Source organism: Amblyomma mixtum, chromosome 10 (genome assembly GCF_055824585.1).
Source record: "Amblyomma mixtum isolate Tamu chromosome 10, ASM5582458v1, whole genome shotgun sequence".
Lineage (NCBI taxonomy): Eukaryota > Metazoa > Arthropoda > Arachnida > Ixodida > Ixodidae > Amblyomma > Amblyomma mixtum.
In genome coordinates, this window is record NC_143021.1 from 110,971,627 (window position 1) to 110,999,090 (window position 27,464).

The 27,464-nt window shown below is 48.3% G+C and overlaps 2 protein-coding genes across 2 annotated transcripts in view; one reads left to right on the top strand and one right to left on the bottom strand.

Annotated features, from left to right (window-relative positions):
• The window catches only part of LOC149326670 (aldehyde dehydrogenase family 16 member A1-like), a 101,886-nt gene extending 77,615 nt beyond the window's left edge, over positions 1–24,271 (bottom strand). The window contains exons 1-2 of the mRNA XM_089562987.1: positions 24,126–24,271; positions 10,432–10,667 (exon numbers count right to left, since the gene is read on the bottom strand). Coding sequence (XP_089419113.1) covers positions 10,432–10,667; positions 24,126–24,236 — 347 coding nt within the window. The 5' untranslated portion in view covers positions 24,237–24,271. The remainder of the gene's footprint in view (positions 1–10,431; positions 10,668–24,125) is intronic.
• Positions 24,272–24,420: 149 nt separating this feature from the next.
• The window catches only part of LOC149326671 (PIH1 domain-containing protein 1-like), a 138,986-nt gene continuing 135,942 nt past the window's right edge, over positions 24,421–27,464 (top strand). Inside the window, exon 1 of the mRNA XM_089562988.1 lies at positions 24,421–24,620. Within this exon, the coding sequence (XP_089419114.1) occupies positions 24,552–24,620 (69 nt within the window). The 5' untranslated portion in view covers positions 24,421–24,551. The remainder of the gene's footprint in view (positions 24,621–27,464) is intronic.

Genomic DNA, 27,464 nt, shown 5'->3' on the forward strand with positions numbered 1-27,464 from the left:
TAATGTAAAGCATATGGGCCTGATACAAATATAGCGAAGGTAAATGCTTTCATGCTTTCTGAACTCAGGGAGAGAAATCCTTGCTATAACCGTATGCGACAACATCCGCCAACGCCCATGCAAGGGCTGGAAGCAGTAGGCTTGTGGCAACACTGGTGGCCATCCGCATAACGAGAGCGAACTGGTTAGAGCACTGTACCATCGTACAGTCACTGAGCCCACCCAACCACAAGCCCACCGAGCATAGTGTGAAAATTGAAAATTTGAATTGAATACGAATACAAAGAAAAATGATTTTGAATATCGAATCGAATACAGCCAGCAACCAATTTTTCGGACTGTTTTACGATATAAAAGTTAGGTCCGCTTTCCTGCGGGTAGGCTCTTCTCACTTTGAAATGCACCATCTTCTTCGGCGCCCACCGCCTCTGTGAAACCGTATGCCTCCCACACGCGTCGCTGCCACCTCTTCTCGTATTCGGGACTAATGACTCAACACATACGAGTTATGCAAACTCTGACAGGTGTTCAAGTTTGTGTGCCAGACTTTCGTGTAAGAACGGTACAAATTCCAAAACATGAGGATGCATTGTGCCAACTTGTGGGGACTATCACTCTCATTATTTAAGAGGTTGTCTTTAAGGTTGAATTTCGTTTTGTTTGATCGTTCTCATCTGCCCATGCAGTTTCAACGTACAAGGTTCCCTGCACACATTATACGGCTTTTGGCGGTGAGTGTGAACAAGGTCCAAAAAACCAAGCAGTCAGTTGCGATGTGTCCAAAATTCCAGGTGCTCTTACACACTGCCTCTATGGGTACGTCATGATGCTGCAAAAAAGTCTGAATAATGAAGCATGTCCAAAAAACCAGGGGTTTGAATTTTCAATCATGAACTGTATCTGTTCAGTACGAAAAGAATATTTCAGAAAAAAATACACAGGAAAATGTCGCTGTGTATGGTCTTTGAAACTGAAATAAAAGCTATGCTGACTCAGCATCATATAAGAAGCATGATGTGCACAGAGATGTTTACTACTTGATTAAATGTCATAACAGTATGTATCCTGTAATGTGGTCATGGAAATTTAATCCGTGAAATAACACTTGACTGGGAACTAAAAAAAATCACTGTATTTACTCGCATAATAGGCGCATCCCCGTTTGGTTGCGAAAAATCAGATTTTTTATTTCTGTGCATAATAGGCACACTCCAAACTTGGCGCACCCCTCAACATTAGATTTAAAAAAAAAAACATGCATGCACATTCCACAACCCAAGCTTATTTCAACACAGTTTTTGCTCAACTGACTAGAAGTCCTCACTAGCGTTGCTGCCGTCGCAACTGCTGTGGACTCACAGCAAGCATAACGATGTTGCGTGGAACAGTTGCGCATGCCGAATTGCACGCATTTTTCAGAGATGCTGACATTACACGTCTGTTAGGAAACCTTCCCGACTTAGGCCCACGGAAACCTCGGCACATGGAGTCACATAAAAAAATTTTTTGTGCATGTTAATTTTAAGGCCTACCATTCTGCTCTGCCTGTTTAACCCATTTATCATGCTTTGCAGTTCCATCTCCTGAGTGACTTAGTATGGCAATGTCATCAGTGAGTTGTAAATTACTTGGGTATTCTCCATTAACTCTTATCCCCAACTGTTCCATCTAGGCCTCCGAGTACCTCCTGTAAACAGATGGTGAATAGCTTTAGCGAGATCGTGTCTCCCTGCCTGACACCGTTCCTTATTGGAATTTAATTACTGACTTCATGCAGGACAATGGTAGCTGTGCAGTCGTAGTTGATATGTTCCAGCATTTTTACAAAAGACTATTCTACACCCTGATTACGCAATTTTTGCATGACTGCTGAGGTTTCCACTGAGTCAAATGCTTTCTTGTAATCAAGGAATGCTATATATAAGGGTTGGTCCTATTCTGTGCATTTCTTTATCACCTGACTGACAGTGTGAGGTTTACCGTCGAGTACCTTTTACAAAGCTTTATACACCTGTCAAGCGGGCAAATTAAGTGCACTTACGGAGAGTGTCACTCGCTGTAAGTACACTTTGCAACATCTAAACGACGCAAGTGGAGTGTCACTCGCGGAAGAGTGCACTCCGCCAGGAGTGCGTTCTCGGACCACACTTTGAGGGCTGAGTGCGTAGCCTCGCCACCAGCGACTTCAAAGGCAGAATATGTATAGTGCATAAAAAGTACTCACAACTTTAATTTACATTTATTTATTTATTTACATTTATGCAGCGCCATGAAGGCATAATTGCAGGGGGGAATACATACATAAACAATCAATCTTACAGCATGTGCCAACTTTTTGTACAGGATAGAAAAGAATGGATGGCAGAGGATGAAAAAGAGCGTCAACAGAGCATTCACATGAGTCAATTGGTCGGGAAATGACCAGAAGAGGAAAAGCAGGAAAACAGCAGATGAACATGGGTGTGCATCACAGTTCCGACAACAGTGCTCGGAACTTTGCTTCGGATTGGCATTCAACAATACTATGAGGCAGCTTATTCCATTCATTGATGGCGTGCGGAAAGAAAGAGTGTTTGAACACGTTAGTACGGCATTTTATTTCACGTTTTTCCAGTCGTGGTCGCGCCTTCTGGATACAAAATGAGGGGGCAGCAGATCAGTTTTGGGTAACAGTGTTTTCGAGTAATGCTGTAACACTGTTTTCAGAAAAAAATTATTTTGTTATATCTACAAGCGAAGCAACAAAACAAGGAAACAAGATCAGATGCAACATCGCTGCCCGCCACCATCTGGTTTGTTGCCGCAATTCTGGAGTCTTGGCTGGTCTTGGCTTTTCTTCTATTTCTATTTATTTTTTCATTGTTGAAAACTGTTGAACCTAGTTTTATTTGCGCTATCACGTTAAGCAATCAATTGCTATGAGTCCTTTTTCTTTTCCATCCACTTTTTCAGAAATTCCGCTCATTTTCTGTCACCTTTTTTTTTTTTTTTTACTATGAGTGCGCTTTGCCTTCCCGTTTAGCACTGCGTAGCCCAAAGTGTCACTCGGGATGCCGAAGCGCACTCCCCGCAAGTGCCCTTAACTTGTGCGCTTGACTGGGGCATTAGTGTTCTTCCTTTACATTAGCGTTCTTCCAAGCTTCTGGTACACGTTCGAGGTCATAAGGCACTGCACGTACAGAGCGGCTAGTTTTTCTAGCACAATCTCCCTCCAGCCTTCAAGAGATCTCCTGTTGCATTATTTTCACCAGGTGCTTTCCCCCTTTGCATTACTCCTAAGGCTGTTTTTACTTCCTCTTCCCTTACTGTTGGGATGTCTCATTCCTGTGAGCTACTGCTTCTCTCATTAACGTTCTGATTACATTGGCTACTGTAGAGAATTGTGTAGATCTCTTCTGCTACCTTATCTTATCTCATCTATGTTGCGAATGACACTCTTTGTCTCTTATCGCATACATCTGGTTTCCATGCCTAGTTTCCTCTTCACTGCTTTTTGGCTACCTCTACCAGCCATATGGTGCAACACAGGAGAAGAGAAGCACACAAGACAAGGCTGGCCTAAACTCTCTCTCTACGTATATACTTGTCACTTTCATACACCACTGAAGTGTCGCTGAAATCAGGCATGCAAAGTGTCGGGTCGTCCTCCGATTTAAATTCGCGAGATTGGCAATGCTGTGCCATATTAGATGTTGCCTTCTGCACCAACGAGTTAGTGCTCATTCAGGTGCACATTGAAACACCTGCCTGTCTGCGCATAGTAGTTCCTTCAGGCATGCAAAGTGTCAGGTCGTCCTCCGATTTAAATTCGCGAGATTGGCAATGCTGTGCCATATTAGATGTCGCCTTCTGCACCAACGAGTTAGTGCTCATTCAGGTGCACATTGAAACACCTGCCTGTCTGCGCATAGTAGTTCCTTCCACAAGGCAGAGGAATGTGATAAAGCAGATTCTTCTTGCAAGTGGTGAACCTAGATTGATGGGTTCGCCACTTAGACCCGGCTTGTCTCGTGTTCTTTTCTTCTCCTGTGTTGAGTCCTTTGGTTGGTCTTGAGATACCTTTTCTGATGTTTTAGTGCCGTTTCCTACCACAGCACTGCAGTGAACAACACGCTAAAGTTTTGCTAGGCTAGGCTAAATTGCTAGGCTAAAGTTTTTTTATCAGCTTTATCACAATATTGTAGCGTGCAACGCGAAATAGAACACCGGAGCTGAGACGACAAAACTGCGGCAGTCCCTCAGTGGCACGAGCGCGTGCGCGAGAGCCAACTAACTTCTTCCTCTTCTAGTGCATGCACTACTTCGGTCTCTTCGAATGCATGTATCACTGCCCCCCTCTCTGCAGCATCGACACGATGCGGCTAGGAGAGAAAAGTCAGCGAAAGGGTAGAGCACAGCTGCAGTGGACCGCAGTTCAGTCAGGTAGCCGGTCGTGGTAAGGCTTCATGCGAACAACGTGTACGAGTTCAGTTCGGTGCGACCGGCGCGATGAACATGCTGTCGGGGCGGGAGAAACTGCATAAGTCACATCACTTATGCGGCGCACTACTTCGTAAGGGCCGAAGTATCGGCGCAGCAGCTTTTCAGAGAGCCCGCGGCGACGAACAGGGATCCAAACCCACACAAGGTCGCCGGGCGCATAACTGACGAAACGGCGCCCACAGTTGTACCTAGCGGCGTCAGTCTCCTGTTGACAGTGGATTCACAGGCGGGCCAGTTTACGCGCTTCCTCAGCACGTTGAACGAAGGTATCTACATCGAGGTCAGCGTCAGAGTCGCAGTAAGGGTCGACGGGCAACATAGCATCCAACGGAGTGGTCACCTGGCGACCGAAGACAAGCTGAAAGGGGGTCAGTCGGGTTGTTTCCTGCAGGGCGGTGTTGTACGCAAACGTTACGTACGGCAGAATGGTGTCCCAAGTTCGATGCTCGACGTCAACGTACATTGATAGCATGTCGGCTAGTGTGCGGTTGAGTCGCTCTACCAACCCGTTTGTCTGTGGGTGATACGCCGTAGCACGTCGATGGCTCGTGTGCGTCAGAGTCATCACGGACTGGGTTAAGCGGGCCGTGAAAGCAGTTCCGCGGTCAGTAACAACAACGGCGGGTGCTCCATGACGCAAGACAATGTTGTGGACGAAGAACTGCGCCACTTCAGCAGCAGTGCCTTTGGCAAGAGAAGTGGTCTCAGCGTACCGTGTGAGGTAGTCAGTCGCAACGACTATCCAACGCTTTCCAGACGAAGACTTCGGAAATGGACCAAGGAGGTCCATGCCCACTTGTTGGAAAGGGGTCTTCGGTGGATCGACGGGGTGAAGAAATCCGACCGGTTTCAATGGAGGAGTCTTCCGACGTTGGCATTCACGGCATGTTTTGACGTAGGCCCGGACCGATGGGAGTAACCTGGGCCAATAATACTTTTGTCTAATCCGCACGAGTGTACGGCTGACTCCAAGGTGGCCGGCGGATGGTGCATCATGACAGGCACTCAAGATCTCAGACCGCAACTGTGATGGTACAACAAGTAGGAACACTTCTTCGCTGTTGGCAAAGTTCCGCTTGTAGAGAACACAAGACCGTAAAGTGAAGGTGTGAAGCCCTCGAAGAAAAACACGCGGAATGGGAGCCTCCCTGCCTTCGAGGTAATCGATGAGTGGCGCCAACTCCGTGTCCGCCCTCTGAAGCTGCGCCATTTGGGTGGTACTAACAGAGCCCAGGAAAGGAAAATCATCGGTGGTTTCTTCGGTATTGATTGGGATCGGCGAGCGCGACAGACAGTCCGCATCCTGATGCTTACGGCCAGACTTGTAAACTACTGTTAAGTCGTATTCTTGCAAGCGTAGGCTCCATCTAGCCAAGCGTCCTGAGGGGTCTTTGAGGCTCGCCAGCCAGCATAAGGAGTGGTGGTCGCTTACCACACGGAAGGGTCGCCCGTAGAGGTACGATCGGAACTTGCAGATGGCCCATATCACTGCAAGACATTCTTTCTCCGTCGTAGAATAATTGGTCTCGGAACGCGTAAGTGTTCGACTAGCATAACTGATGACCCGTTCTGCACCGTCTTGCCACTGGATCAGTACTGCACCAAGGCCAACATTGCTGGCATCAGTGTGGATGTCCGTGGCAGCATGCTCGTCGAAATGGCCGAGTATCGGAGTGCTTTGCAGACGGCTGCGAAGCTCGGTAAATGCAGCCTCTTCGTCGGTCCCCCACAGGAAGGGCGCGTCGTCACGGGTCAGTGCGCTCAGCGGTTCCGAGATTTTCGAGAAATCTTGAATAAAGCGCCTATAATAGGAGCACAGGCCTAAAAACCGGCGAACGGCCTTCTTGTCAGTTGGGCGTGGAAAACCTGAGACGGCAGCGGTCTTCTCAGGGTCCGGGCGAACGCCTTGTGCGCTGACAACGTGACCAAGAAAGCGAAGTTCCTCAAAGCCAAAATGGCATTTCTCGGCTTTGATGGTGAGTTGCGCGGATTTGAGCGCTTGTAGCACAATGCACAACCGCTCCAAGTGTTGGTCAAAGGTGGTCGAAAATATAACGACATCGTCCAGGTACACCAGGCAGGACTGCCATTTCAAGTCGGAGAGAACAGTGTCCATCATGCGTTGGAACGTGGCCGGTGCTGAGCACAGACCAAATGGGAGCACTTTAAACTCATACAGGCCGTCAGGCGTCACGAAAGCCGTCTTCTCCCGGTCTCTCTCGTCCACTTCGATTTGCCAGTACCCGCTTTTAAGATCCAATGACGAGAAGTATCTGGCGTTCCGCAATCGGTCAAGCGCGTCATCTATCCTGGGCTGCGGGTAAACGTCCTTTTTGGTCACGTTGTTAAGTTTCCTGTAGTCCACGCAGAAACGCAGAGTATTGTCCTTTTTTTTGACAAGAACCACAGGCGATGCCCACGGACTGGTGGACGGCTGAATGACATCGTCTGCAAGCATCTCGGCAACCTGATTCTGAATGGCTTCTCTCTCCACCGGGGAAACACGATATGGGCGCTGGCAGACGGGTCGCGTAGTCTCATCAGTGATGATACGATGGGAGGTTTCCCCGAAGGTTTACGTTTTCATGTCCACCAAAAATTTTCCGCGTTTGTTGTTGGTCATTCTTTCATTATCACAATTTGTGTTAAATCAGGATTGTTAAGTTTGCGCTCTGGTTGCCTTGTTCAAGCGTTTGTATTTCTTTTCAGAAAGAATTGCTTTCATGTGGGTTGCGCGCTCTTCTAATCTCGACACTTATAAAATAAGGAAAATGTTATCATGTGTATAGTGCAGAATGCATATCTGTCTGTAATAGTTGCGCTTACTTCCGGTGTTAGGACTTTTGATGACAATTTCTTTTTGATGTGTGATAGGCTTGCGAGATATGGCTGGGGTGATGCATAAAATGTAGGGGTCTGGTGCAATAAACTTCAGTTGCAAGTTGGCGCCCGTCCTGTTGTGTTCGTGTCTCCTTTGTCTTTGTTGTTTTCGCGCCGTCCGAACCACTTTTAAAAAGATGATACGATGCTTGGCGAGTGGAGTTCGGCCGACCTTCGAGCACGTAGCGAAACAGTCCGCAAAGTCTGCCAAGAGGTCCGACAGAAGACCTCGCTGAACCGACGGCAGGGCAGGATTTATTTTGACTGACTGAAGAACGTGATGTGGGCCAGCATACTCCGGAGTGGGTCCTCCTACGGTGCACAAACCTGGAACCTCAGCAACGTCGTGGAGGAAGGCAATAGCCATGCCTTTGGCCAGGTGCTGATATTCGTTGGCAAAGTTAGTCAGGAGGACGTGGGAGCGGCCGTCACGTAGTTGGACGAGACCTCTTGCAACGGCAAGTCCCCGCTTAAGCAGCAGAGGACTATGGCTGTCCGCTAGGTCCTCGTAGTCGTGAAAGGGGTCATTCCGCACGAGCACCAGAACACTGCACCGCGGCGGCACCGTAACGTCGTTCTCGACAATGCGCAGGGCGTTGCTGCAGGGATCGCGGGAGTCAAAGCGCGCCACGGCCTGTTTGGTTGAGAACGTGAGACGTGCCTCCTGAAAGTCAATCACAGCGCCGTTCGACTGCAGGAAGTCGATCCCCAGAATCAAGTCTCTGGAACACTCGAGGAGCACGACAAATTCACCAACGTACGTGAAACCACTAATCCCAACTCTAGCCGTGCACTTGCCCACAGGGGAAATTAGGTGGCCACCAGCGGTGCGAATGGGGGTCCCCGTCCACAGTGTCAGAACTTTCTTAAGTTCTCCAGCAAAGACACGGCTCATAACAGAATAATCAGCACCGGTATCGAGCAGCGCGGTAATCTCGGTGCCATCAATTGTCACACGCAAATCGGATGCAGCATATCGGATACTGTCGCTGCCTCTCTCTGTCCAGGTATCGTCGGCTCGAGGGTTTCGCGACGGAGGATCTTGACACGTCCCGACGTCAGCGGCCTTGCCTCCAGAGGTCGCTGGTGTTAGTTTTCCCGACGCGGACTCAGCGAGCGACGGCCAGCAGAGCTACTCTGGCGGCCAGGGCTGGAAGGGCGATAACGGAGAGGCGAAGGGGAACGGGACTCGCGCCTTCCAGAGTAGGCAGGGTTCTGGCGTGCCCAGAGATGCTGCGCGATCTCATGCGGTCGCTCGCCGTTCTGAGGGCAGGGTGCGTCGGGACGGAAACTGCGAAGGCCCACTTGGCGGTACGGACAGGCACGGTAGAGGTGACCAGGCTCCCCACAGTGGTAGCAGAGAGGCCTGTGGTCCGGTGTACGCCACAAATCCGACTTGCGAGGGCGTGGCCCAGCTGTAGCAGATGCGGTTGCAGAATATGTGGCGATGTTACTCACGGGGGTCGGCGGGGTCGTCACACCGTAGCCAGGCACGCTTGCGTGACATGTGCCGATGTTGCTCACGCCAGGCGTTGGGGTAATGGGACCGTAGCCTGTCGTGCGACGTACAACGGATGCGTACGTGGGTCTGTCATCCGACCGGGACGGCGCTTCGGGTACAGGAGGTGCCTGCGCAGCCTGTCGCACCTCGTCCCTGACAACTTCGGTCAGCGCTGCCAGCGGCGCAGGTGCAACCTGGGGCAGATGGATCCGTTGAAGTTCCTCCCGGACAACTGAGCGAATTATTTCGCGCAGGGTGTCTGCACTGCCGCCGAGACACGACGAAAAGCCTTCGGGCACCATGCAGTTGATGTCCCGGCTGTACTGGCGGGCTCGTTGTTGCAGCGTCGTCTCCATCGTGGTCGCCTCGGTTAGAAATTCCGCCACCGTGCGCGGTGGGATGCGCACGAGGCCCGCGAACAGCTCCTGCTTAACCCCATGCATGAGATGGCGCAGCTTCTTCTCCTCTGTCATGTTGGGGTCGGCGCGCTTGAAAAGACGGGCCATGTCTTCGGTGTACATGCGCACGCTTTCGTTCGTGCGCTGATTTCGGGAGTGCAGCGCAGCTTCAGCCTTCTCCCGGCGGTCAGCGTTGGGGAACGTAGCCAGGAGACTCCGGCAGAAAGTCTCCCAGGTGGGAAGGGTAGCCTCGTGGTTTTCAAACCACGTCCAAGCAGACTCTTCCAGGGCAAAGTAGACGTTATTGAGCTTGCGCTCGTCGCACCAGCCGTTCTAGCGTGCGACCTGCTCGAAGGTCTCCAGCCAGTCCTCAGCGTCTTCGAACACGTCACCGTGAAAAGATGGCGGTGTTCGCGGTGGGTGGCAAAGGATCGGCGCCAGGGGCCTGGTGTCAGCGGCCATGGCAATTGGACTCGACGGTAGAGGCTGCGTCGGCGGCGGGGTCCTGGTGTCAGTGGCCATGTCAGTTGGACTCGGCGGTCGAGGCTGCGTCGTCCTTGTTGGCGGGGGAAGGGGCCCAAATTCAGGCGACTCTCCGCGGAGACGGCGGCTGGGTCGCTGGTGAACCGGTGTGAGGTCCGTAGTGACGTTGCACAGAGTACGCAGGTCGGGAAGCGTACCCCGCACCTCCACCAAACTGTAGCGTGCAATGCGAAATAGAACACCGGAGCTGAGACGACAAAACTGCGGCAGTCCCTCAGTGGCCCGAGCGCGCGCGCGAGAGCCAACTAACTTCTTCCTCTTCTAGTGCATGCACTACTTCGGTCTCTTCGAATGCATGTATCAATATGTTCAATCTGGATTCCAGCTTGTACTTGCGACCACCCGGAAGATTGTCATCGCGTACTAACCATCCCTTCGCAGTTATGTCATACATGCCGAGAGTTGATGTGTATAAGTTTTCGTTTCTGTCTAAAACAATTATAGAATGGAATAACCTTGACCGACACGTATTCAACAAAACTTGTTCACTTGAAACTTTTGTAAAAGAGCTGGAACTGTGTTGTACTGACTGAATATACCATTCCCACCCTGTAACAGCCTGCAAGGGCTAACAGTATTTGGAAATAAAAAAAAAACAGTCAATAATAGCACAAGCCATGCACTCACTTGTACATGTGCGTGCAGCGTGCATGGGGGCCCAGCTCTGCCCAGGCTGCCTGTGCGGCCACTGACGACTTGAGGGCACGGTTGAAGAGCTCAACGTCCGCAGGCAGTGCTAGGCCTGCCTCGTCGTTGAATGCGGGGCTGTTGACCGAGACCAGCTCGACGTCGCGCTGTTCTGACCTCTCGTCCGAACCATCCACAAACCCACGCAGCTGGTAGGCCTGGCCCTGCATCCACCTCTGCAAACGCACAGCCACTCAGAAAGCAATCCACGCATGCTGCCACCCTGTCACCTTTGTTCTGCACTTGTCAAAGACACCCAGCACCAGTTTATCATCATCATCATCAGCCTGACTACGCCCACTGCAGGGCAAAGGCCTCTCCCATGTCTCTCCCATTAACCCTGCCCTTCTTTGCCAGTTGCGGCCACCATAATCCCGCAAATTTCTTAATCTCATCCGCCCACCTAATTTTCTGCTGCCCCCTGCTACGCGTGCCTTCTCTGGAAATCCAATCCGTTGCCCTTAAGGACCAGCGGTTATCTTGCCTTCGAATTACATGCCCTGCCCAAGCCCACTTCTTCCTCCAGATTTCAACTAGGATGTCATTGACCCGTGTTTGTTCTCTCACCCACTCTGCCCGCTTCCGATCTCTTAACGTTACACCTATCATTTTATTTTAGTTTATACCTACCCCGAAACAATGCACAGTGCCCGTTTCATCATCATCATCATCAATGCAGCATATACAGTATTGTGCGCCCTTATCATGAAGACTTAAAAATTTTCTCGCCTCGACTGCTAACTCGTTTACACTGAAACTGTGCAGAGAACTTGGGTATTGCAGTAACTTTTGTCTCGTACTAAATTGTCAGCAGTACTACCTTGTTCAGCTGCGTATGATGCAAACCCGTAATCGTCTGCCTCGAAATCGACAAACCGAAAGCCACAAACTTTGGGTTTGCTCCGAAGGCATTAGTGGCCCCACCTGTTGATTGCATAGGAAAGTGCCAGAACACGAAGGGTGCCAAGGTCAGCACTACAAGCTGCGCAGGTCCCTTGATGGCGCCACTGCCGCCCTTCATGGCAATCTGGCAGCTTTCAGTGCGTCGATCTCGGCGCAGATGATTACAGAGTTGCATCGTTCGCAGCTAAATCAAGAAAGTATCGCTGTAAAACTTGCTATAAGACAAAAGTTACCACAATACGCAAGTTCCATGCTCAGTTTTAGTGCAAACGAGCCAGCAGTTCAGGCGGAAAAATTTTTTTCAAGTCTTCACGATACTGTATGTGCCGAGGAAACCACAAGGTAATGCTTCCGTGTTGTATTGTTGGTCACCGTGACATTAACGCGACAGCGTTACGGCAAGGAAGAACTGCAGATTGGGTGAGTTGGTAACAGTTCATGATGGTTCAACAGCGCAAACAAACAGGACAGAGTAAAAGAAGGGACAAACAGAACAACGCTGAACTGGCAACTGAGTTTTATTGGAAGTATACACGTCAACCACAGACATTCTCATAAAAAGTAAATATCCGCTTCAAAAGCACGTGAATATACTGCCGAACCGCTATCCACTGTGAAGCATGTTCATCTCTCGAGGAGATAGCATCACAGAGAGCATGCCAACGCATCCGTTATTTTTTCTGGTAATGTGAGGTGCTTCAGCTCCCTCCCTGGTACGCCTATCGGAATGTACAAAGAGCACTTCAGCATCCACAAAATACGGACTGCACTGACAGGAAGCACAATGCTTAACCAAGTTTGTAGCCTTCTTCAAGTAATTAGAGTGCTACATGAGCCTCACACATGCATCGGCCAGCCTGGCCTATATACACGAGGACGCAGGAGAGTGGGATCTGGTAGAATGGGCCATCTTAAGGAAAGTATATGCAGCGCAAAAAAACGGGACAGCAGAGAAGACACAAACAGGACTGGCGCTGATCTAACGACAGCTGTCGTTAGATCAGCGCCAGTCCTGTTGCTTGTATCTTCTCTGCTGTTCTTGTTTTTTGCGCTGCATATACTTTCCTTAAGATCAGCCACAGACTAGCCCCTACCAAAGTTTTGATAGACTAGGCCAGCATTATATTACATGCGACATACCTATTTTCTTATTTATATAGCACGCATTCCTCCTTGAAGCTTTTTTTTCAACTTTTTCCAGTTTTTCAGGAGCGGAGGAAAGAACCTTTACTCCATACCTGGCCCCCACTCTTTTTAGCCGCTGTGATAGGGTATGAACATCCGGCATGACCGCCACTTTTTTTCTTTCTTCCGAAACCGCCTGTCGTATCGCAGCATGTTTCGAGGATTTAAACACATGGAAGACTTTATCCGCACTTGAGACGACGACCGAGTCTGGGAAGCCAGCTTCCCTGCACCTCAACTAACAGACTGGAGCTCATTCGATGTTGACAAGGTTTGTTCACAGCCATACTTAAGCATCCTGTAACAATACCGGTTTTCAGAAGTTTAGAATCAAAAGACGTATAATTTAATTGGGGCTTCTCGCTCCTAGGAGAATACTGCCAACACAGTTCGGTTTAAAAGTCAATTTCAAATCAAACAATTACAAGACAGCTTGCTGAGGGACTTCATGAGTGAAATTCACACCCGACCCATTTCGTGCATTAAAATATTAAACTGCCAAACATATATGTCCCATGTTCTTGATTCTTGATGTGTCATACGTTCTTCAATATCTTCATTTAAATGAATGAAGTATCAGCACGTCTTTTCGTGTTGCACATGAGCTCCTGCTTGTGAAAAAAAAGGTATACTTTTTGTGTTTCTTTCTAATAAACAGCAGTGGTCAGTCAGCGGCGGTCGTGTCTACTTCCTCTATCCCTTGTCCTTGCGCTTTTATTCACAGTCATCATCAGCCTGACTACGCCCAACAGCAGGGCAAAGGCCTCCCCCATGTCTCTCCAATTAACCCTGCCCTTTGCCAGTTGCAATCACTGTATCCCCACAAACTGATTAATCTCATCCGCCCACCTAACTTTCTGCCGTCCCCTGGCACGTTTGCTTTCTCTTGGAATCCACTCCGTTACCCTTAAGGACCAGCGGTTATCTTGCCTTCGCATTACATGCACTGCCCAAGCCCATTTCTTCCTCTTGATTTCGACTAGGATGTCATTAACCCGCGTTTGTTCCCTCACCCACTACACCCGCTTCCGATCTCTTAACGTTACACCTGTCATTTCTCTTTCCATAGCTCACTTCGTTGTCCTTAACTTAAGCTGAACCCTCTTTGTTAGCCTCCACGTTTCTGCCCCATAGGTGAGTACCGGTAAGATACAGCTGTTGTATACTTTTCTCTTCAGGGACATTGGTAAGACTGCCATTCATGACCTGAGAGAACCTGCCATATGTGCTCCACCCCATTCTTATTCATCTAGTTATTTCCCACTCATCATACGGCATTATGGGGTTACAACAATATTAGAGGTATTTAGAAAAGAATAATGCTGCCAGGGTTCACTTTTGGGATTGTGGTTTTGCGCCTGAGAACAGATGTTCAGTCGGCACTACAAACAAATCAGAGAGCTGCTGAAAGATTAGCAGGGGTGTGCGAATATTCGGAAATTTCAAAAACCGAATCAAATATCCTCCTATTCATTATTCAAACGAATCAAATAGTGCGTGGTTCCTAGTGTGACTTTCGGCAGTGTGATCCCGTGCATGAGAGCAGAGGTTCAAGCAAGGTTAGAAATGAAACAACGCGGTTTAGGAAGGTTTGCTCTGGTGCCCATGGCAATGCATCAAATCAGGGGGTGCAAGCTGACATAAGATGGGCGTTGTTCGAGAGCACAGAAGCTAGCAGCAAGATAGAATTTGAGGAGGGAATGGGGGGGGGGGGGGGGGGGAAGTTTTCAGTTACTTGTACATGATGAGGAATGAAGCAAGTATCTGGACAGAAGAGGGAGGGGGGGGGGGAAGGGTGCAAATCAGCAATTACTGGTTAAGAGAAAGGCTAAGAAAGCAGAGAGGTGTCTGTGAAAAGCAGGGATGCAGGAGAAATGGGCATTGGGAACATGCAGAACGTTTAAGCTACAGAAAATGTCTACGATAATTCTAGGGGAAGCTCTTTGTCGTTCGAAGGCTGGACAGTAGTACTGCAGACTGAGATGTACAGAGTCAGGCACCACGAGATAGACACATTATGATGTGTGTGCGGAGAGGAAGAGGAAATGGCTGAACACTCGACACTTTCCGTAAAAGGCTTTCACCCTACAGATGAAAGCAGCAGGGGTGATTTATTCAAAGCGTTGGGGTTTAAGGACAGTGAAGGAAAAATACAATTTAAGTAAAGGGCTTACATTCGTCTGTCCGTTGAAGCATACAGCCCTGTGTAAAGCGTGGACCACCCAGCTTCATGCGTTAACCAAGTGGACTTCCATCAGCTCAGTGGGGAGTGCGTTCAGCCGAAGGGAGCCTTAGGTGGACCAGCGGGAGGATCAATTTTGTTGAAAGGTGTTCAATGGGCTCAGGGAGCTGGGCAGCGCACTTAGTGACAGCTGCCAGTGCAGGTGCTCGAACACAGGTTGCGCCGCTGTGAGCGCGTTGAATCCTCCCCTGCTTGTCGCCGACTGCACCTTGTCGAATCTTTTCTCCCCACAAGAAGGATACACACGAGTACTTCATGGCTCTAATGTTATGCACGGCAAGAAGAGCATGCTTCTCTAAGTGTGCATTGCTAGCAATGCGAGCGGCCCCAATACCGTATTTTCCGGTGTATAAGACGCGGCTTTTTTTCGTAAATCTTGCTGGTGCATCCTATACAAGGGTGCGTCTTATATGCGAATTTTTCATCTTTTTTTTGCGAGTTCATCGATTACTCCGGTTCATGCTCAAGCTTTTTTCACCTAAAAATATCACTACCAATAACGCGGTTGTAACACGGTTAATACTTCAATACCGGGACCGCCGTGCGCGACATTCTAGGTATCTTTATCATGAAACAGCGGGGATGACGACTTCCGGGATCACAAACGCGCGGCTGTTTCGGAGGCCCCAAGCAAAAGTAATGAGAAGCGCCAAAAGATGGTGACAATTGCGCTTCTCGCCATTGTCAAGACAAGCCGGCGTTCTTTTTTAGTCACCCTTTGCAACTTTTTTTGCTCCGTGTACGTAGTGCATGTTTCAGCCAAGTTGCTTCCAGAAATGGGTGAACCTTTTGATAGCACATCTGAAGATGAAGACTTTGAAGGTTTCAAGTAGAAATAAAATGTTGTTATGGACATATGGGGAGCTGTATCGTTTTTTCTTTCTTTTTTGCTAAAACGTGGACGGGTGTGGGGTGAGTGTTGCCTTTTTCGATCACTTAGCGTTGCTTAAGAATTGCACACAGGTACAGTGCATTTCGCGATAGTCGCGCAAGCGTGTTTAATTAAGCCTCACTAGCCTAATTGGGTAAACTGGGGTGCGTCTTATACACGGGTGCGTCTTATATACGAACTTTTTCAGTGACAGCTTGCATATATGGCAGGTGCGTCTTATACACCGGAAAATACGGTACTTACTCCAAGCTGTGTCATTTCGCTACTCGACATGGTGGAGCTGTCAAACCTGGTAGAACTTACTCTACAGTTTTGTAGCAGCTTCCTCAGCACAAGCCGAATATGTGACCGGGCCATATGCGCAGATAACGAAGTCTTTAACACAAAGCGTGCCGGAATCTGTGCATTGCTGAGTGGTCGGCAGAGAATGCTCCCCCCCCCAGCAGGCAGCTGACCAACAGGCAAGGCTGGACGACAGCGCCTCGTTACAACTTGCGCCCATGGCAGAACTAACTCCTGCTTAACATGGACGGAGAACTCCTTATATATGTCCCACTGCAGATTCCTGGGCAGGCACATGCTTTCTCTCCTTGGAGAAGACCAAGCAGGGGCAGATTAATAAATAGGGGGTAGGGGGCAATCGATCAAAATTTTTGTATGGGCTACTCGGTGGTTCATCTTAAGGAAGGTAATCTGCCAGTCCTGTTGGTTGTGTCTCTCTTGTGTCCCCGTTTTTTGTGCTGCTATTACCTTCCTTAAGGTAGGGGGCAATGAAAAAACTAGCTAGAGAGAAAAGACACAGGCCAGCCTCCACAGCGTGCCAGCAGACACCACGACGACCGTTGCTGTTTCGAACACCCAGAGCCAGGCCATTTGGAGGGCATTCCACAACACAGAGCCCACTGTCACCGCTGACCAAGCCAACAAAATAACGGTCGGCCACGAGACGAGCAAGCGAGAATTCAGGGATACAGGCGCCCGTGTCTACCACAGTGAAAGGTGCAGCACAGAAAAGCCACCTCCGAGTCCCCGGACACCGCTGCTAGACCTTTGCCCACGAGGGCTGCTCTGTGCCCCGCTGCGCACACCCTGGCGGGCCCTTAGAGGCAGATGGGTTGACACGTTTCCTCCTTAGCACCAAAGAATGGCCGCCGAGAGGAAAAAGAGGCAGGCCAAGAGCAGGCTGTTCAACCAGCTGAGTGGGGGCTTGCTGTACGCTGTGACAACACGGTGTGTAATTGCCCTGAGCCTACCTGTTGCCCGCGCGTCCCAGGAAAGCTGGCCTGGCTGACTGACCATCTGAAACGGGACCTGTGGTCATAAGACCCCTTTCAACCCTTGGCTCCATGGTTGTCCAGGGCGGTCGTCTGCACTGCTTTCCCGTCCTGGTGTCCACAACCTTCAACAGTAGCGCTGTTGGCTAAGAGCTGAAACTTTCTTTAAATGGTTTTAAACTTAAACGGCGTTTTGCCAGTCCCGCTCAGTACACCACTTGGTCAACACGTTTGCTTCTCTGCAGTAGGGCAGTTTTAAGGAGGGGGGGGGATACACATGAATCGCCTGCCCATAGTAACAGCCGTGCGTGATTATCAGGCGATGTTATGCGTGCGGTGTTCAGGAGGTTTGTGAGGGAGGGCACTCCCGCCGCCCCCGCTTTCTTTCACGTCCCACTACACCGCCGCCGCTGCGGAGACTTTCCCCTCTTAAAACGGAGAGATCTCCTCTCCACATCCACAGCCCCAATGAAGACGTTTCTCCCGAGGCTCACTTTTCTGGCGACAGCCATGTACAAGCACGGATCACACATCTGCCAGAGGGACCGCTACCATCACCTTACTCCGGACTGAGCAACGAGTGGAACCCATCCCCTCATGTGCGTTCTTCCCTTTTCACCCCTGTACCGAGAGGAATGCTCCCTCGTTATGGACGTTACTTGAGTATAATAATGAGTATGAGTTTATTTCAAACAAGCATGATTACATACATGTTTGAGGTGTATGGGAGTAAAAGCCGCTAAAGAGCAGCTTGACAAAGCTCCCATTACCCTTCTATACTCGGCAGTGCAGGACAGAAAACACAGATTGCACTAAAAAGATAACAGATAACAAAGCCTCCAGCTCCGTGGAGGCTTTGCTTTATTTTTTTTTAGGTTACCGTGAATACATAGTTTCATTCGCAGATAATATAGCCGCAAAATAAGCCCGCAGAAATAAAAATACACGCGGACTATTTGCTACTACTGACTACCATGTATTACTTTGCCGATGGCAGAGCAGCAAGCCGCCACGGGACTGGGTGAAAGGCACTCTACGCGTTGGTCGACTCCGCCCACCGTACAGGGGGCAATTAAAAAAAAAAAGGCGGGAGCCGGATGTTAATCCGATTTAATTAGGGAAATGGACCACACAGGGCAATAAGTGGAAGTTTCTAAGAATGCTCGGAACGTGTAAATTGAGTTCCCGCGGCAAAAAGACGAGTTCAGATTCCTCTTCACTGCACCTTTAATGTCCGCTGCCTACAAGGTATTTACTAAGGTAATCGCTAATGCAGTCGGGACAACCTTAGACTTCAATCAACCAAAGGACCAGGCAGGCTTTCCTAAAGGATACTCAGCATTAGATCATATTCACACTATCAATCGGGTCATAGAGAAATGCGCAGAATATAACCAACCCCTATATTGAGGACTACAGCGGAGTAGCAACACAGACAAGACGGATGTGAACACAGGCAGAGTTCACAGATTACGAGAAAGCATTTGACTCAGTGGAAACCTCAACAGTCATGCAGGCATTGCAGAATCAGGGTGTAGAAGAGTGTTATGTGAAAATATTGGAACATATCTACAAAGACTACACAGCGACCATAGTCCTTCACAAAATCAAGAGTTCAATTCCAATAAGGACAGGTGTCAGGTAGGGAGACACGATCCTGCTAAATCTATTCACAGTCTGTTTACAGGAGGTACTCAGAGGCTTGGATTGGGAACAGTTGGAGATAAGAATTAACAGAGAATACCTGAGTAATTTGTGATTCGCTGATGACATTGCCTTCAGGACAAGAACACTCAGGACAAGAACTCAGGACAAGAACTGCAAAGCATGATCAATGAGTTAGACAGGCAGAGCAGAACAGTGGTGCTAAAAATTAACATGCAGAAAACCAAAGTAATGTTCAGCAGTCTCGCAAAAAAAACGGCACTTCCTAATCGGTGGCATGGTGCTCGATATGGTAAGGGAATAAGTCTATTTAGGAGAGGTAGTGGCCACTGATTCAAGTCATGAGAGGGAAATAACTAGAGGAATAAGAACAGAGTAGAGAGCATATGGCAGGCTCTGTCAGATCATGAATGGCAGTTTACCAATATCCCTAAAGAAGAAAGTATTCAACAGGTGTATCTTACCTGTACTCACCCACAGGGCAGAAACGTGGAGCCTAACGAAAAGGGTTCAGCTTAAGTTAAGGAAAATGCAGCGAGCTATGGAAAGAAAAGTGATAGGTGTAAAGTTAAGAGACCAGAAGCGGGCAGAGTGGGTGAGGGAACAAACTCAGGTCAATGACATTCTGGTCAAAATCAAGAGGAAGAAACAGGCAGGCACGTATGCGAAGGCAAGGTAACCGCTGGTCCTTAAGGGTAACAGAGCAGATTCCAAAAGAAGGCAAGCGTGGCAGGGGGCGGCGGAAAGTTAGTTGGGTGGAGGAGATTAAGAAGTTTGCGGGGATAGAGTGGCGGCAACTGACAAAGGACAGGGTTAATGGGAGAGACATGGGAGAGGCCTTTGGCCTGCAGTGGGCATAGTCAGGCTAATGATGACAAACTTCTTCAGCCCACAGTGCCTCTGGAGACACCTTTCCAACAAGTGGGAATGGACCTACTTGGCCCTTTCCTGAAGTGATCCACTGGAAAATGTTGGATTGCTGTTGTGACGGATTATTTGACACGGGACGCTGAGACAACGTTGCCTGCAAACGGAACTGCTATCCAAGTAGCCACTTTATTTGAACACAACATTGCCCTGTGTAATGGGGCCTTTGTGAGTATCATTACCGACCGTGGAGCTGCTTTCATGGCCTGCTTAACTGAGCAAGGTGTGTTGCTGGGCGAGTTGGTTGGGGTACATCTTGAGAAAAAACAGCGCTAGCAGACAAAGGACCAGAACGAGAAGGACACACACAACAAGGTCACCGCAGAAGGTCAGCGCAGTTGTATGTCCTTCTCGTTCTGGTCCTTTGTCTGCTAGCGCTGTTTTTCTCAAGCTGCTTAACTGAGGCTTGCTGATATATACAGCAAATAAACACAGCGATACAGACGGTGTGCTAATGCATTCACTCGGGAGCCTTACTACCATGTGTGCTTCTAAAATTTCACTTCCCAGCGAGTCGCAGTTCCTACCTATCCCTAATCACTCGCTGTCAGAAAAAGAAAAATGTTACCTCGAATGCGAATACTGACACGTGTCTGCTTCACTTTGATATTGCCAGTTGAGTACTTATTCCAGCTGGTCAGTCAATAAAGATTTCAGTTGTGAGTCAATGCTGTGTTGTGTCCCTGTTTCCTTCTTCTACGTTCCGTTCATCGCACTGCAGTCATGGAATAGCGTCACCAACTCGCCCAACTATATACCTTGTCAAATAACAAGTAAAAAGCCCGATTATTTTCCACGAAAATATGCGTTAGACTCATGAATTAGCCACATTAAAGGGATACTGAAGCAAAATCTGAAAATTGAACAAAAACGCTGAAAATAGATTCTCGGAATGTGATTACACCGAAATCTAGTCGTCACTGCGCATTTTTTTTCAGCAGATGGTTTTATTTTCGATGTTTCATGAGCGCGCGCCAAGCCCTCCCGGCCAGCGCGAGGTGAAGAGCGTGACGTCATGGCACCCTCCCGCGGCGACAGATAATGGCGGCGCCCTTCGGTGCATGAAGCCTCGCTTTGGACTGGTTGCGTCGTTGTTACTGGCTTCTACAGCGCGTTCACTGGCCATAAATGGGCAACCGGTCTTTCACTTCGTATCCTGCCACCCATAAGAAAACAAGCAATAAATTTGCTTTATTTTTTATTTAGAGTGACGATTCTGCCCCCTTTAGGCTAAGAGGGGCGTCGGTTTGTTGACAACAATGCTTCCCCTCCTGACCACCAGATGGCACCACCAGTCTGAACATCGTCGCGTTTCTGTTTTAAAAGTGCGAATGTTAGAAATGGCGTAAGGTCCGGAAAAAGTAGCTGCATTTAGCGGACGTAAGCGTGCATACGGTTATGGCATGTAGACAGCATCAATTAACATTTTGACATATCTGTGTATGCTGTGAGCAGACGACAGACATGGAAAAGCCGTGAGTAGCGATGGCAATCGTGCTTCTGCGGGAACGGTGGGCGCGCGGGTGTTATGACGTCTAGTCGCAGCACAGGCGGCCGCCAGGTGCAACGATACGGCAATAAATCGCGAAAAACAGTGTGTTATTTGCCTTTTTCGCTAAAATGCTTGTCATATTTATCAATTTTAACAGTCAAGGTCTTGTTTACATGCAAAAGCGCAGCTCCAAAAGTTTGGTTCAGTATCCCTTTAATTCCAATCTTGCTCACACAATCGGCGTAATGTCGCAACTATGGTTTCTTTTGCCTCAAAGCATTAAACTGCTACTCCTCTATACTTCATTGCTTTTTACCATGTAGAGTTGCTGTTTCCTAATTTGGGGCACTACTATGCAAACTAACATCAACATTCTGTTTAGATTATAGAAAAAGGCAGTAAGTGTCATTACCAATGTCACGCCCGCACAAAATCAATCTTCGATCAATTAAAACTTCAACCTGTCACCTGGCACACCAGCCTGGCACAAAGCTATACTTCGCAGTACCGCAATGGCATATTTACACATATCTCAAAGACTTTCCCTCATTGGCATTACGAACATATGTATACAACACGCGTAGCACTGACCGATGGGTAGTGGTGCCTCCCACCTGAAGAAATTACGAATGACAGATATTAAAAAAACCACCCTTAACTTGGAATATTCCTGCTTACTGTGAAAGCAGACTGTATAGGTCATCGATTTTTGAAACTTTTTTTTTTTTTACCTTTTTTTTCATCCATTTTTTTTCTCCCAAATTTTCTCAAGTTTTGTGTTCTTTCCTAAAAATGTGTTCATCATGCCAGACGTCACTCAGTAGGGTGTAGGACTCATCAAGCCTCTAGAAGGCTTTTTGCCTGCACCCGCAGGATTGCATTATACCATTGTGATGTTGAAATAAATTCGATTTGATTTAATTTGATCTGATAGTGCAGGTGCTGATATCTTGCGTGTGACAAACCATGTCCCGGTCAGGACATTGTATTCTTTTGCAGTAAACAGGACCGAGCTGTCACTGACGCATTAAGTGCCTAACTTCTTGATTTTAAATGTTTCTACGCCACGAAATCTCAGAAGCATTTAAAATAAAGAAGTTAGGCAGTGAATGCGTCATCGACAGCTTGGTCCCGTTTACTAAAAGAGAATACAATTTCCTGAACGGGACATAGTTTGTCACACCCAAGATATCAGCACCTGCACTACCAAATCACTCAAATGTATCTTGTTGCTGTTTTTTGTTGCCATTGTTGCATACGAGCTTGTGCACTACTGTGACAATTTTCACCGAGTGAAATTCAGTTGTGTTTCCAGCGCTGTCCTGTCCACTTCTTCTTGCGAACGCATCTTTTTCCACAGATTCTTCCCCCCTTGCCACTAAGAGCAGAGATTTTCAATCCAGCACAAGTTGGCATTCCATATCAAAAGCAAAAGTGCTTTCTGAGCAGTATGCCCCTCCCCACAAGCCTTTGTCAATGTTGTTTGCTCCCAACTACAGTATCCTCGTTTCCAGGAATACTAAACTCAAGAACCTCTGCATAAAAATTACTCAACTGTGACACAACTCCAGCCAAACTTTTTTCATTCGATGGCGGCGAAATTCTAGACGTTCGTGTGCTGTGCAATGTCAGTGCACATTAAAGAACCCCAGGTGGTCGAAATTATCCGGAGCCTTCCACTACGGCGTCCCTCATAGCCGGAGTGGCTTTGGGACGTTGAACCCCAAGAAACCAAACCAAACCGAAACCCAATGTTTCGGAACCAGCTCATCTTCAGAGGGCTGTGGTAAGGGATCTCAAGACAACATGCTTACATCATCAACATCTTAGAAGTTTGGCAATAAAACTTTGTTGTTCACTATGCTGCATTTGTAAAAATAAAAAATGGGGCTTAGCATTAACGAGAACCAAGGCAAGAACTAAGGAACTGACAACGAAGTCCAGAATTGAGACCCGCATAACGGTCTGATCATGTCTTATCCACGTAATTCAAGCCTGGCCTTACCCCCCTCCTTGGGAGCCCCTTATCAGACAGAATCACATGGTTACTCCTGCCAATTCCACGAAGCAGCGGTGCCCTTCAACCGGCATGCCTAGATAAATGATGCTATCACTGCACTAAAATACGAGGCATAAGGAGAAATTAAACTGCTAGATTATACCAGTCAGAGGCAACTGCAACTCGGTTCTACTTGGTTCCAGGCAAGAGGGTGTCACAGCCCTAGTCCCGGCAGGCACCAAGGTAAAACGACACAGCTTAAAAAGACTTGGTGCTGAGCTAGTTGGTTTCTACCTAATGGAAGCACTCTGCGGACGCACACAAGCGCTTAAGGACGGCGCTCGTCTGGCCCTTTCATCTGTGCGTGTGTTTGGGATATTCGATAGTTGTTACTTCCAAGTGCGCGCTGTCACGTGACTGGAGAGGCGTCTGCTTGAACAAAATTTTGAATGATCCCTAAACAGCCGAAAGCTTCACGACCCACCACTTTTCGGGCATTCCCAAAGACTTTTCACCTGCCAGACAGATCAAGATACAGCGGAGAAAACTCAATGAAGCAAGATCATAGATATAGAGCGCTAAACCTGCGATACATAATCGATAATCGGCACGAATGATTAACCTCGAGCACACACGTGGTGTTCCAAGGTTTTCAGCAGGCAACTGCAACACGATGAACAGAGATGGACGTGCACAGCCAAGAGGCTCTCACAGCTGGCGGCCAGAGGAGACAAATTTCGGCGACAATCTGTATGGTCAGCAGCGCGAAATATGTGCGCCAACATTGTGGCATGTTGTATGCGTTAGCTCTCGCTCTGACTTTGCAACATCAACCAAGAAATTGAGCCGATTCCATGAAATTACAAACGTCACTGCGGTTACACAACAGCAAGACAGACCAATTCCAATCAGGGTCGTTTTGTTGAGAGTGAGAGGCCGTAAACCGCAGCTGATAACGACGCTAACCGGCGGCTCAACGTGCAACCCGCTTCGCAGCCGAATGACACGCGTTGGTTTCGTGCAACGATCACGAAGCCAACACCTGGCTTCCTTACCATGCAGTTTGCGTACGAATCCATGACTTCTTCGTAGCGCGGATGCTCAAAAACACCTTTAACGGTGACCGGAGGCTGCTTGAGCGTGGAACTCGCAGAGTCGGCGGCCATTTTTGAATTTTGTGCCTGCGGGTCTGAACGTCAACTTTATAGTAGTTCATAAGGTGTCATTGTCAAACTTTGGTGACCCATATGCAAATTTTATTTATTACTTAATAATCTGCTGTTTATCTATAGTGCTGCTTTTTATTGGTTAAAAAGTTTTGTCAGCTAAATTAGGACCGCAGTTGTTTGTCATGGCGGCCTCCATAAAAATGCTTTCGGGAGCAGGGTGCATTTGAAGGCGACAAATATTGTGACTACCAGTCCCCTCCCCCCTCTGTTCGCAAGAAGGAATCTGCTCGTGATGCTCTCTGCTGCTTAAAAATGAGCAAGGCAAACTACCTTGAGGTTCCTGGGGACACCGACGCGCCGTACGAGTCACTTTTTCGTCAGGTAAAGTGGCGCCTCAGCGCAATTTCCCCAGTTGTTTTTTTGGCAAACGCGTTTCGTTTCTGTCCGAGAGATTACTGAGGTATGGGCCGAGCGCTGGCACAACCGTGCTACGAACGAAAGTTCTTAAACTAAGAGAGATGGGGCGAGACTGCTCTGAGAATCGGGCGTTTTCTCTTGCTCTTCTTTCATGCTTTGAAGAGCAGCTGTGATTTCTCGAGCCGCTCTTCCATTATTATTTTATTGATTTATTTTATTTCGTACTGAAGATCATGGCCAGAACAGTACGTGTGTTCGCTGACGATTGGGTTTTCTACAAAGAAATTATTAGCCCCGCCGACCAAATAACGTTAAACAACTCGCTGGAGTACGTATCCGGATGGTGTGACAAATGGCCCTGGACCTGGAAAAGCTGTCGGCATGACTGTCACCAAAGACACTCACCAAAGTGGAGCAATATTGGCGTGATCATCGCCTCGGGATTATGATGGACATAACTTCACCCGTGAAAGTACGAGACACCAGGAGAAGAAGAACACAGGACAACGCTGGACCAGCGTTGTCCTGTGTTCTTCTTCTCCTGGTGTCTCGTTCTTTCGCTGGTGAAGTTATGTCTGATGTACACCAACTAGGCCACATGGGTACCTTGTTACAACTTATGATGGAGCAAGCACGTCACACGCATTACCACGAGAGCACATTCAGCTCTTCACGCGATCAGACGATCGCTTCGACTTGCTTCACCAGAAAAAAAACTTCTGGCGTACGCTTCACTTGTCCGTTCTGTGATAGAATACAGTATTATTAGCTGGCTTTCCTGTACCAAAAAATGCAATGATAGATTAGAGTGTGTTCAGCGAAAAGCTGTAAGATTTATCTTCAATAAATACAACCGAAATGAATCACCCACATTGCTTCTGCATAAAGTCTGCATCCCTCTGATACACACACGAGCCAGGTTGCTACGGCCTAAGTTTTTTTTTTTTTCCTGTTCTTGAATGACAGCACGAAACTTGATGAAACCAGGTACCTGGTTGAGCCAAAAACCCACGTCACAAGAAGGAAGCATACAAAACATCTGAACAAACACAGATCCCATGGTGATACATTCAGATTTTCAGTTTTCCTGCATGTGATCCTGGAGTGGAATTTGTTGTCTTGTGGAATTGTAAAGCAAAGGTCACTTGAGGCATCTGTGTCACATTTGACTAGACACTTTGAAAATTAACATTGTCACTCTGTGTGCTTAACCGTACTGCTTCTTGTTTCTGTGCTGTTTAAATTTTCCTTGAGCCCAACCCTGTCACGGCCTCAGAGAAAGGCCAACAGTGTCCTAGCAGGAGGGCAACAAGTAAAAAATGAACTACTAAAAATAAGGATGTAGCATCACTCCGTGCTGTCACAGTGTTAATTCCACCGAAGCCCCAAGGAATGGAGACGAGGCTCACTGGTTGGGTGGAATGATGAACAGCCATTATTTGACAAGGACACACTATCTATACTAACTGGTCACATGACACTTAGTAGCCAGTTACAAAGCACACATCAACTAAGACGAGGCGCAAGACAATCGTCTAAACTGAAACCAGAACCGAGACCACATGTACAACATATACTCTGTCTCTTATAGAAAACGCAGAATAACATATTGCTGGGCGAGTTGGTGTGTGATGCAAGAGAATGGCAGTGCTACTACAACATCACCAGAAAGGGAAGAGCACAGGGGCACACTACCAGCTGTCCATATGACAGAAAAGAGGCACATTCATAACACTGAACTCAGGCCGTCGCGGTGGCTCATTGGTTATGGCGCTCGGCTGCTGACCCGAAAGACGCGGGTTCGATACCGGCCGCGGCATTCGCATTTTGATGGTGGAGAAATGCTAGAGGCCCATGTACTGTGTGATTGGTGCACGTTAAAGAACCCCAGGTGGTCGAAATTATCTGGAGCCCTCCGCTACGGTCATCCCTCGCAGCCCGAGTTGCTTTGGGACGTTAAACCCCCATAAACTAAACCAATAACACTGAATTCAGGCATGTGACCCATTGCATGATCGCTCCAAACACAGCCAGCAACATGAAAGCTTTCAAAGTCATGAATAACCCTTCTTATCTTTTGCTTATAAAGCACTGCTATCGTTGTCTTAGCATAAGAGAAAATATTTCTTCACTGGGCAGTGCTTTTGCTAAGAAATATCATCTTTTTCATTAAGCAATGCTTTATATATGGGATTAACCTTTGTGCAGGTTTCCACACACCTTTGTAGAGCACTTGAGCAGCATGCTCTGTTGTGCTTTTTTTGACAATCACCGCAGCCTGGCGGGCAGAATATAGCATCTGAAGACATAAGGAGTTAAACACAATCCATCTGAACGTGCATGCACGACAAGGTCTCGTTTCAAGCCCACTCGTAAATGGCACAAGTGTGTTCTCCAGTGCACCGCTCGAGTGCTCTAGACAGGTTCGTGAACGACTGTACTCAGTCATTTCACAGTCACTGCTTAGGATATACATACATGACGTACATACAGCAGAACACACTCTGTAGATCAAAGCGATCAGTGATCAAATCTCCCCTTGTGACCAATGGACATATTGTCGCGAGTGGAAGAAAAAGACGAGTAGCGATTGCGGCGCGCCGACGACGACGTTGCTGCTGGTGGACCTGCCTGTTTTGTTCTGTGCTCTCTGTCTTCACCCGTTCTCGCCGCCGGCCTGTACGTCAAGCCGTGACATTTGGTGGAGGTGCTGGGTAACGCATCTCATGCAGCGCACCCCGCCTCGTAGTTCGAGCCCCGTCCTAAGTCCTGGCCGTCGAGTTTTCTTGGAGGAGCCCTCGGCAGAAA